General features: G+C 38.1%; 1 protein-coding gene across 1 annotated transcript in view; it reads right to left on the reverse strand.

Annotated features, from left to right (window-relative positions):
* LOC117421249 (PDZ and LIM domain protein 5-like) overlaps positions 1 to 13102 on the reverse strand; it is a 134231-nt gene that overhangs the window by 85874 nt on the left and 35255 nt on the right. The window contains exon 3 of the mRNA XM_059026137.1: positions 3943 to 4094. Coding sequence (XP_058882120.1) covers positions 3943 to 4094 — 152 coding nt within the window. The remainder of the gene's footprint in view (positions 1 to 3942; positions 4095 to 13102) is intronic.

The following is a 13102-nucleotide window of genomic DNA, read 5'->3' on the forward strand; positions in this document are numbered from 1 at the left end:
GCCATGATCGGGGAAACCCAGTGATGCTAGCTGAGGAGGCGAGCGTACACAAAACACCAGGCAGGAACGCCAGTGGTAGGAGCGAGAGAATAAAATCAGCACGGCTGAGGAAGACAGCCAGTCTTAAACAAACCATTTACTAAAATACATGGTTACGTACCCGAGGGGACGTGTGTAGTGATAGGGGAACCTTGACCACCCCAGTGTATAATGCACAGCAAAGCGTAGGGCGGAGACCAGAGCTGACTGGCATAGCGGCAGTGGGGCACTGCTTAAGCAGCACTTTTGTTTTGTAGTTTTATTTTCCCTTTTCATTTTGTCTTTGGTTTTCATTATTATTTTTGAGCACCTGTGAGTGCGCCTGCCTATACCTGTGTTGGTAATCTGTGGTCCTGGTTACCGTTGTCGGTATACAGGCCACAGACAACTGCGCCATCTGTGGGCTCAAATAAAAAAAAAAGAAAATAAATAAAAAACTGGGCACCTGTGCAGTGTTTACAAATACAATCTTCTGTCTTCCGTGACAGTGAATACCCCCACCATTCCACAGTGACCCTGACCAGAAAAATCTCCCTGGGCTCAACTTAGATGCTACCATCATGTGTAGCACCTCTTTCGACTCGTAATGAATAGGGCTTTCGAGAAAAAAATACCAGGGGCACCTAACTCACTTTTGGCAATTTATGACAGCCTCCCACTGTACTACGGAACTGTACTGTATTACATTGTTAAGCAACATTTACTTCCAAAAGAATACAAATAAGAGTAATACATGTAGTTTAAAATGTGTACATTATAAAATGCAGCATTTTGTTTTTAATAAGAACAAATTATAAAACAGAAATGTTAAATAAATGTAACTTTTCAACCTAGAACACCTCTTTACTTTCTATTCAATTCCTAGGCTACAAAGGATCCAAAGTAATTTGGATTCATGAGGCAGTAAAAGGCCATATTTCTCATCTGGAGACAACTGAGTTGCAGGAACTGTCTTTCTGCCAAAACAGCTAAAATGTCACTGCAGATAACGCCACACTTGAAAACCAGACAGCTGCACTATTCCAAGAACAGATAAAGGCAGGCTAAACGTCATTGTTTCCTTGCATTCAGTTCTGCTCATAGCTTAAAATAGCTACATCAATGCCTGAAAATGCAGCACTATTGAATGCCAATGGAACATTTATTAACAAATAAAGTAAATGACTAAAGGATTTCCACTATACAGTTGTGTTTTAAATCCCTTTAGCAAACAAAGTTTCAAAGAAAACATATTTAGATCTCAGCAGGAACTAGAAAAAGGATTTAAGAAAGGGCAGTGATGTCATGATGCAAGCATGGACAGGGTGTACTGTATATAGTGTCTGGAGATCAAGTGGCATAGAGATAATGACAACAAGGAATCCCATCAATGCCATAAAACAATTATTCCCAGTGATGCGTCTAACAGGGAATTATTCATCTGGAGAAGTTATGCAGGTTTGAATTGATATCTTGCTAAATAATTACTTTGTTCAGTTGTACGAGGTTAGTGAAGAACTTAAAGTCCACATTCACCTCAGACATTTGAAGGAAGAGCACTGTGAGGTCACCCATAGTTCCTGGTTCCCAGTACCTATTCCTGGTTGAGGATTACCGTGCATGGGTGTAGACATTAGGAAAGTATGTGCATAACAGACTCAAAAACCTTCTAAAATCTCATCAGTAATTTTAATGCCCTGGTAGTGACTCAGACTTGCAGGAAACCAGGCTTGTGGCAAACAAGCTGCAAATGGTTAATTCATCTCAAGACCAGTTCAAAGTGTGCTTTTATTAAACATTGTATTTATTTATCTGGATATACAGTACTTGTAGTCTTGTTTGTCAAGATATTGAAACCAATGTGTAGGTTTCCATATGAACTCAAAATTCCCCCCAAAAATATGTGGGTAAACTTAACTTACCTTTGATAGCACAAAATGTCTAACAATTTTTCAAAGTAGTGGGATACCAATTATATATCCCTGTGGCAATGCGCCCCGCCCCTGTGTGCATTTGTGTTTTATGTTGTATGTAGTGTGTTAATGTTGGTGTATAGATATTGCTGCACGGGATATAAATGGGTGTGTGTAACGCGAGTTACTTAAAATGTATAATTGTATTTAGGCACGCGGATTCCACTTCACTTCACGTGCATTTAAAGTACTTAATATGTGAGCATAGGGTTTTCACAGATTAGTTCACGTGCTGGAATTCAAGTGAATAATTAATTAGTAATTGAATCCCAGCACAATTGTATATATAGATGCACATCTCTTTCACTCGGGGTTGTGTCTTTGTGAGTGGAGAACGGGTGTGGAGAGGAGAATAAAAAAAGTAAGAAAATAAATATTTGCTACGAGTGCTGGAAGCACCAGCACCGTACTTGTTTAGTGTTCGTCCACTGTCTGTCTTGTTCGTCTATTTATTTTGGCCCAAAGTGCCATGCTTTTCTGTTTTGTTCAGCCTTTTTATTTACAATAAACCGGCGCAAGCAAGCACATTTACCATTTCATCCATCCTGTGTTGTTCATTTCCTGGTTCTGACGTCACCACTCAGCCAGACTGTCACAATCCCCCTAACTGCATTTGAGAACTTCAGTCCAGTGGAGCTACTGTAAATATTTTACATAAATGCATAGAATATATGCATGTATGTAAAATGATGCTAAATACAGAATCTTAGAAGGCAATGTTATACTGCGCAAGTTCTACTGAATGTCAAAATACCAGAGAATACAAAATGTGTCTTTAAAATCTTTTACATCTTAAGCAAACAGTGCTATTTAAAGCACTAATTGTTTGCATGTAACTAGGTTAAATATGTACTTTGGTGGCAAGCCCTGAGATCCAAAGTCAGCCTGGAGTCAGGAAAACAAAAAGTGAATTGCCCTATTGGAACTGTGCCTATTACAGCAAGACATAAAACACTGCAAACAATTGTAGGCAATAGTACAGATTTTCGAAGCACTATAAATTTTGGGTACCTTGTTTCTCAAGGTGACTTCGAAAGATAGACTAGTAGGATGGGGTTTTTTGCATCTTGAAACACCAGCAGTTTTCTGATATTAAAACACTGATCTCTGCTGGGATGGACTCTCACAATAAGGACCGAATTTGGAATAAGCCTTCTTACAGCTTAGATTTTGCCAAAGCCACACAGCTGGTCATCAAATGATTGAATTATTGCCTATTGACAAAGAATCACACACTAGTTTTAATGTTTCAGTAAAGATAATTAGAAACAAACTGTATGGTGCATCATATTTTAAAAACAATACACAATCCATAAAACAATAATCCATTAAAAAAAATGATTACCCTACTTAACTAACCTGTATCCTGAGATTTCCCTTTGAATCATAAAATAAGCCTCTACATATATATGGCTTTCTTTTGAGATAAATAAGCATTGTACTTTAACTGTTAGACAAAATATTTACAGAATAATTAACTGCTGCTATAACCACATGATGAATTTACTAATAGCGTTGTAATTAAAAGTATACCAAATCACGTTTTTATTTACAATGAAGGGAACATATACACTATTGGGACCACTCAGACAATTATTTTTAAAGTGAGGATGATAGAGAGGTTAAAACTGTTAAAGGTTATTTTACATTATTAAACAGATTTGTGAAAACTACAGTAACTTAATATGTCACCATTCTGTATGCCCTTGGTCTGGATACATATACATTTGCATTGTAAAAGTGGATACTTGTAATAACTACTAATTTTTAGGAGCACCACTCGTCTTTCACAAAACCAGGCATAGGACCAGAACTTTTAAAAAAGTAAAAATGTGCATTTGTCAAAAATATCTTCATGTCCATCGTGGATGGAGAAGGGGATATAAATTTCTTCCTACTGTGGCCTCCTTTCAGCCCTCTTTGTAATGCTTATAAGTTAATTAACACTTACTTTTGCAGAGTCAGGTTCAAGGAACCAGTGCATGTCTTGATTTTGTTCTGGGCCTCCAAGTGAGTCATCCCATTGGTGCTGATCCCATCAATGGACAGAACCACATCTCCAACTACAATGCTGGCCCTGGCTGCCTTCCCTCCATCGGTTAACTGCAAAAAAGAGAAACAACAGCAACAAACTTAATACTAGCCAATCATTTTTGATAGTTGTGTCACATGGTTAAAAAATGCTTTTATATTCATAACAAAGCTTCAGTAACTCACATTATACAGAATATGAAAGCATAACACCATGTAACAATTTTTTTTTTTTTTTTTTTGTTCCTGGGTAGTAAGTGTTATTTCCTAATTGCTTATGCCTCAAAAGTATAGAAAATGGCTATTATTCCCCACAAACTTTGCTTTTGTGACCAGGACAGTGATATTTTGAAATTTACCTATTTTCCAGAACATTCCAGATAGATTCAGTGCTGAGTAAACTTGGAGTAACTTCTAGAACTTTCTAGAACTTTCCAGTAATATAAATAGTAGTATAAATACAGGGGCCTTAAGCCCACCAGTTCAGTTTAGTTCCAGCTGCCTAAGTGGATACATATCTGCATTTTTCTGAGATGGCATCAAGGTCATAGGAGACTTCAAAATGGTGGCATTCCTGATGGGTCTCCAAGGCGGTTTTACCAAGTTTCCTTGCTATCTTTGCCTTTGGGACAGCAGGGACACCAAGGCGCACTACCACAGGCGGGACTGGCCACAGCGGACCGAGTTCTCTGTGGGGAGGAACAACGTTAAGTGGGAGCCACTGGTGGACCCCCGGAAGATGCTGATGCCACCACTGCACATCAAATTGGGCCTTATGAAACAATTTGTAAGAGCTCTAGATAAGGAGTCGGCAGCCTTCAAGTACCTTCAGGACTTCTTCCCTAAGCTGTCTGAGGCAAAGGTCAAAGCCGGTGTCTTTGTCGGACCACAGATAAAGAAGATCCTGGAGTGCAATGAATTCCCCAAGAAGCTCACTAGTAAGGAGAAAGCGGCTTGGAACAGCTTTGTCGCAGTGGTTCGGGGCTTCCTGGGCAATCACAAGGCCGAAAACTATGTGGAGCTGGTTGAGACTCTGGTGAAGAACTACGGCACAATGTGCTGTAGGATGTCCTTCAAAGTCCATATCCTTGATGCTCATCTTGATAAATTCAAGGAGAACATGGGAGCGTACTCGGAGGAGCAAGACGAGCACTTCCACCAGGATATACTGGACTTTGAACGCCGCTACCAAGGACAGTATAACGAGAACATGATGGGAGACTACATTTGGGGGCTGATTCGTGAAAGTGATTTACAGTATAATCGTAAATCTCGAAAAACCACTCACTTCTAAATCTTTTGTAGTCATTTTTGTATTACTTTAGTATAAATACATGTTAATTTGGATTCATGTTGTTTTTTTCTGACTATGTGAACGAAGAGACACAAATTCGCCCGTTTTCTCATTGGAAATAGGTAAATTTCAAAATATCAGTGTCCTGGTCACAAAAGCAAAGTTTGTGGGGAATAATAGCCATTTTCTATACTTTTGAGGCATAAGCAATTAGGAAATAACACTTACTACCCAGGAACAAAAATTGTGTTACATGATGTGATGTGTAGGCTAGGCTTTTTAAAATGATGCTGTAGTGGCATGCTGGGCAGACTATCTGTGTTGATATTTTTTTTATAAATATAATTAAGATGTATCCTTTTTGTAAGTGCCACAGACCATTTACAGTATCCACTGCTGGTTATGCCTGAAGGGGCGGTATTGTTATCTCTCAATTGCCATGTGTTTACAATGGAAACTGTTCTTTGTTTACTGTAGAAAGTGGAAGGGTAGTGTTCACCCACCATAAACAGCTACTTAGCAGTGTACCATGAAAAATGTATTGTCTAATGAATGCTGATGAAAGCTAAAAAGCCAGGACTTGTAATTTATATACACATTGTTACCATTTTCACATAGTAACAAAAAAAGCTATGAAAAACAATCTCTTGTATACAGATGTTTCAGGCATATTGCGATTGGTCTCCTTTTATTGTGATTAGCTCCCTGTTTCCCTGGTAAATAATAGTTGCAATTAAATATGTTTTCTAAAAAATCAAAAGAGAGAAAACATAGTGATTGGAACATTTAAAGTAAACAGTCATTATAGCTCTCAAGTATTTTACCACCAAGTACCGTTCTGAATACAACTTAATTAGAAAACTTAAATTTGCTGAATGTGTCTTCCTAACTCAAAACACATTTATTTTATTTATTCACACATACTGTACTATAATAAAATCGGGGGGCTTGGTGCTTTATATTAGCTTATAAAATGGTTATTTTAAATACTCTATCCTGATTGGTCAAAACAGGTCACATTGGGGTCTTGATATTACAGTATATCACCATGTGTCAGCACTTTTCAAAAAAGGGCAAAAAAAAAAAAAAAAAAAAAAAACAGACATATTGGAATTTGTGTAGATATTGACCTTTTGGGAAACCGAAGTGTACGTGAGATATTGAATGAGTCTGAATCGGACACCAATGATTAATTAAAGTAGTGAAAAAGGCAAAAGTAAGTATTCAAATCAATTCAAAACTCGCCATTCTGATCGCTAGCCTGTGTTCCTTCTTCCAGAATTACTATCCCATTGTGAAAATAAATTGTTTTAAAAAAATACGTCAAACTTTCAACTGTTTAAAAAAAGATTTGGTTTGCTCTTAAGAGACTTTGGTGGTTAAATGGATGTTTTGTTGCCACTGCTTCTGGTCTATGTACGTCTTTCTCCTCTGGTTGGTTGCATCTCCTGCCCTGCTTGCTGCCACCGCTCCCACCCCCTGCGCAGCTGTGCATCTGATGCAGAATATTTAGAAAGGTGTCTCGACAATTCCTGCTGTACCTTTCAATCCACATAAATGTGTCCAGGTATTACGGTATCATATCTTCTGCTGTGTCCCTCATTGTTTTAAATTTATTTAACACAGGTCCAGTAGTTCAACGTTATCCTGCCGTAAACTGCAGTCAGTTCGATAAGTATGGGTATTCCATAATGCAAGTAATGTTTTTCTCGCCACTGTAAAACGGTAGCACAAATTTGTTACGGATACCTCCTTACCCTGCATAATAAAAGGACAATTAAAACAAAAAAACTAAAAAAACAGCAGTCACCTGATACTGTACCAGGTCTTGTGAGGAAGGGTCTGTGTCATTTAAAGGCAGACTAATTTGTGCTGTGTCATGATGAAAATGCCCAGTAACAAATTACATTAAAATTTAATTAACAAACCAAGAATTACAAGTATAACCAATGAAATACAGAAAAACTGCACTTTTAATGGCAATGTTCAATTCAACATCTATAAATCATTTTTTTTTTTTTTTTTTATTAAAAAAAAGTTATACTGAACTATTTTTCCTTAGCTCAGTTTTAGGTGGAAGGCTATTTAATAAAATCTACTTTTTTGTTAATTAAAAAACATTTACTTATTTTTTTTCAATTTAGTAAGTTACCCCTATTTTATAAGCGCAATACAGCACTTCAGGGTGTTCACCTCGACACCCGGGGCATGGTGATATTAAAGTATATCACACACCCAGTCATGCCTTATTGCTTACATATTATACTCTATACAGCAAAATAAATCATTTCAGATTTTATTTTTTCTTGAATGAGGCAACAATTACAGATGATATTTTGCATTAAAACAGATGTATTTACTAGATATGGTTCTGTGCATATTGCTGGTCAGATGCAAATCATTCATTTGCTTTCCATACCAGTCATTAAAAAGATAATCCTTTAGTGTGATAACAATGTTTTCATCCAGATTAGTTGGCCCGACTGTTGATGGTTAATGCAGCACAATAGATAGACACCACGCTGTGCTGCAGGGAATGGACATACATTAGGAATATATATATATATATATATATATATATATATATATATATATATATATATATATATATATATATATACACACACACACTGATGCACAAAAGAAATGCAACACTCAGGTCTAATGGATTTAAATCAAATATTTTAAAACATAGATATCAAACAATCACAGAAAATGTGAACAAAAATACAGATCAAAGAATCATTATACATCTTCAGTATGAAACGTGACACTGTCAAAATGAAAGCATTACAAAGTTAGTTTCGGGTATGACCTCCCTGAGCATTAACTCAATCCTGGCAGCACTGACGCATAGACCTGATCAGCCTATGGCTAGACTGCTGCGAGATGTTCAGCACCTCTTCCTGTGCAGCTGCAGCCAGCTGGCGAAGGTTAGCTGGTCGCGGTTGTCTCCTGTGGATGGCATTGGTGATTTGGTCCCACAGATGTTCTATTGGAATCAGGTCAGGAGAAAAAGCTCACCACGGCAAGACATCGACATTGTTTTCTTGAAGGCTGTGTGGTCCAGTGGTTAAAGTAAAGAGCTTGTAACCAGGAGGTCCCCGATTCAAATCCCACCTCAGCCACTGACTCATTGTGTGACCCTGAGCAAGTCACTTAACCTCCTTCTGCTCTGTCTTTCGGGTGAGACGTAGTTGTAAGTGACTCGGCAGTTGATGCATAGTTCACACACCCTAGTCTGTAAATCGCCTTGGATAAAGGTGTCTGCTAAATAAATAAATAAAATTGTAATCCTAGCACTGTGTGGTCTTGCGTTGTCCTGCTGGAAAATCGACACTTCCAGACTGGCTTGCAGGAACGGAAAAACTGTTGCCACAAGGACTTCGTCAATGTATCGCTGAGCACTAAGGTTGCCCTCAATCTGCACCAAAGGCATTCTTGTGTTAAAGGAGATTCCTCCCCACATCATCACACTTCCACCGCCCCACCAGTTCGCTTGAACAATGCAACAGTCAGCATAACGCCATCACGATGTCTCCACACACATTGTCTTCCTTCAGGTCTGTCAAGGACAAAATGGCATTCTACGGTGAATAAAGCACTCGACCACTCTCTCTGCCGCCACCTCAGATGTTCTCTGGCCCACAGAAGATAACGATTTCGTCTCTCAGCTGTCAATGTTGTAGCAACAACCAATGAAAAACACTCCACGTGGACTCAGGCACCGGCCAAAATAACCAAACTATCCAATCACAGGGGTAAAGAGGACATTACAAAAGTATGAGCACGACACTCAAACAGCGCTCCCGACACGAAATCCAAGGTTCTGATACACAAACCAGTCTTTGAACTGTGACAATCTGGAGATCCAGCCTGCGACCAGCTGGAACAGAGATACTGTTTTCGGACACTCTAATACGAGATAACTATTCTAGTGTTTGCCTTGGTGTGGGAGTCCTCTGCGTAAGACGTATAAAAAAATAAAAGTACTCATAATCAAATCTCTAACTTAGCCCTGATTGATCACCGGAGAAAGAGTTGGATAAACATTTGGAAGTCAACATAAATTGAAATATATTCAATTTATTGAGCTAGCAGTGCTGGAGTTTGCGGTGGAATATCCCAGACATAACTGGACGAAGAGTGCACGTATTGGTGGAGGAATTGCTGTTTCAGCGGAATACCTAAATAGTTAATGAGACTAGCTGTTTGCAAAGACATTTCTTTCGTACCCTGAAGTGGAGACGAAACGTGAGGAAGGCAGACCCCGGAACCTGGACCTGTCCTTGCCAGCAGGAGAGCCTTCGAGCGCCTGTATTGTTGAAGACACGGATCAGCTGGATGAGGCAGCGCACGTCCGTTAAGTATTCAATGAGTAGTGTTTTAATCCTCTTATGAAATCGACTGAAAGCAAAACTTTTGCTAAAAAAGATTTTTTCTATAATTTGTTTTTTGAGAAATGTCTAGAATTTATAAAATTTCCATTGGGGTATGTAAACTTTTGACTACAACTGTGTGTGTGTGTGTATATACACACACATATATATATATATATATATATATATATATATATATATATATATATATATATATATATATATTATATTATATTATATTATATTATATTATATTATATATATATATATATATATATATATATATATATATATATATATATATATATATATATACACACGCACATATACACACACACACACACAGTGCCTTGCAAAAGTATTCAGACCCCTGACCAATTCTCTCATATTACTGAATTACAAATGGTACATTGAAATTTCGTTCTGTTTGATATTTCATTTTAAAACACTGAAACTCAAAATCAATTATTGTAAGGTGACATTGGTTTTATGTTGGGAAATATTTTTAAGAAAAATAAAAAAACTGAAATATCTTGCTTGCATAAGTATTCAACCCCCACACATTAATATTTGGTAGAGCCACCTTTCACTACAATAACAGCTTTAAGTCTTTTGGGGTAAGTATGTACCAGCTTTGCACACAGTGTCGGAGTGATTTTGGCCCATTCTTCTTGGCAGATTTGCTCCAGGTTGTTCAGGTTGGTTGGACGACGCTTGTGGACCGCAATTTTCAAATAGTGCCACAGATTCTCAATGGGATTGAGATCAGGACTTTGACTGGACCACTGTAGGACATTCACCTTTTTGTTCTTGAGCCACTCCAATGTTGCTTTGGCCTTGTGCTTGGGATCATTATCCTGCTGAAATGTGAATTTCCTCCCAAGCTTCAGTTTAAGCGGACTGAAGCAGGTTCTCTTGCAGTATTTCCCTGTATTTTGCTCCATCCATTCTTCCTTCAATTTTAACAAGATGCCCAGTCCCTGCGGATGAGAAGCATCCCCACAGCATGATGCTGCCACCACCATACTTCACTGTAGGGATGGTGTGTCTTGATGCATGGGCAGTGTTAGGTTTGCGCCACACATAGCGCTTTGAGTTTTGGCCAAAAAGCTCTGTCTTGGTCTCATCTGACCACAAAACCTTTTCCCACATCGCAGCTGGGTCACTCTCATGCTTTCTGGCAAACTCCAGACGTGCTTTCAGATGATACTTTTTGAGTAACAGCTTCTTTCTTGCCACCCTCCCATACAGGCCAGTGTTATGCAGAGCTCTTGATATGGTTGACTGGTGCACCATTACTCCACTCCCAGCCACTGATCTCTGTAGCTTCTTCAAAGTGATTGTTGGCCTCTCTGTGGCTTCCCTCACAAGTCTCCTTCATGTGGGAGCGCTGAGTTTTGAGGGACGGCCTTTTCTTGACAGTGCCTGGGTCGTGTGATGCAGCTTCCACTTCCTGATTATTGATCCAACTGTGCTCACTGGGATATCCAAACACTTGGATATTATTTTGTACCCTTTCCGTAATCTATGCATTTGTATTACTTTATCTCTAACTTCTGTAGAATGCTCTTTGGTCTTCATTTTCCTTCAGATTCACAGCCTGACCAATGATCCTTCAACAGTGGGGTTTTTATCCAGAAAATGTGACAGCAACTTTAATGGTTCACAGGTGGAGACCAATGGTAAGGTAATTGTGTCCTCGTTAGGGCAATTTCTTTCATCGGTATAAACTGGGAGCTTCCACAGCACAGGGGTTGAATACTTATTTATGCAAGCAAGATATTTCAGTTTTTTATTTTTCTTAAAAATATTTCCCAACATAAAACCAATGTCACCTTACAATAATAGATTTTGAGTTTCAGTGTTTTAAAATAAAATATCAAACAGAACGAAATTTCAATGTACCATTTGTAATTCAGTAATATGAGAGAATTGGTCAGGGGTCTGAATACTTTTGCAAGGCACTGTATATATATATATATATATATATATATATATATATATATATATATATATATATATATATATATACATACACACACATATATAGATATATACATATATATATACACATAGATAGATATATACACACATAGATAGATAGATAGATAGATAGATATATACACACATAGATAGTGTAAGACAGCAGGGAGGGTGTTAATTCCTCCCTGCGTAAAACATGTGCCTATGCATCTTTTGTTCAATAGGTTTGCTTAATTGGTGAATTGTTTTATTGCTTAATTATCCCCTGCACCTGGTGCTTATTATTAAATTAGAGCCAGGTGCAGGGTATAAAAGAAAAGCAGTTAGTTTGCTCAGGGCTGCGGAGGAGAAGGAGGCAGAAGAGGTGCTCTGCTTCCTGGCAGTCGTGAGGTAAAAAGTGTGTTGTATTAAACCTGTGTGGTTTTTGTTTATTGTTTGGTGGGGAAACGGCCTAGCTGTCCCACCTGTAGTCAGGGTGTTCCTGTGTGTTAGTTAGTGCTCGTAAAGAGCTAGGTGTTTATTTTTGTTTGTGTTTTATTTATTAAAAATAGCACAACCGCGCTTAAAACTCAATTTCTTGTGTCCTGGGTCTGCTTTCAAAGGGGGCAAACGAACGACCGTGAGTGCCGGTGGGTTACAATAGATAGATAGATAGATAGATATATACACACATAGACAGATAGATAGATAGATACACACATAGATAGATAGATAGACACACACACACACACACATATATATATATATATACATACACACACACACACACTGTATCAGATAGGATTGATATTTAAAACTCTGCATTCCCTCCCACCCCAGCACTCAGACTGCCATCATCAGTTAAGACGAACAAAATACAACCCTCTATAAAAGTATAATTAATATAAAAAAAGGTCACCAGTTTTCGGACCAGTGATCTTTGGTGTGCTAGGCAAACATGCTAACCACTACACTACAGGCTCCTGCTTCATTCACACCCCTCCCCAATAGTGACGTAATCACCTCACCCACAGAACTGACAGGCAGGCAGGGAAAATGGAGCCAATGTAATGAGAAATTTAACAAAAGAACCCCATGAAAAAAGAATTGGAAAAAAAAACAAACTAAAGTCCCAAATCCTTTTTCGTCAGGTAATTCTTCTTTCGCATTATTTTTTTTTTATAGACACTGTTGTATCTGTCTGCAGCCCAGCTGCTGACTTAAACATTTGAAAACATAAAGATGCCATCTTATGAAAAAAATAAGATGGCAGCAAAAGAATACGGTCTGACAAATATGTATTTTTTCGTGATGGCCACATTCTTTTTTCTTATCAGACATCTATCCAAAAAAGTGGAAATCCCATTGAAAACAATGGGGGATGAAAATGTCAATAGCTGTTTAATGGATTTGTATTTTTTACACGAAACAAAATGCAGGTATAC

This window comes from Acipenser ruthenus, chromosome 1, assembly GCF_902713425.1.
Source record: "Acipenser ruthenus chromosome 1, fAciRut3.2 maternal haplotype, whole genome shotgun sequence".
Lineage (NCBI taxonomy): Eukaryota > Metazoa > Chordata > Actinopteri > Acipenseriformes > Acipenseridae > Acipenser > Acipenser ruthenus.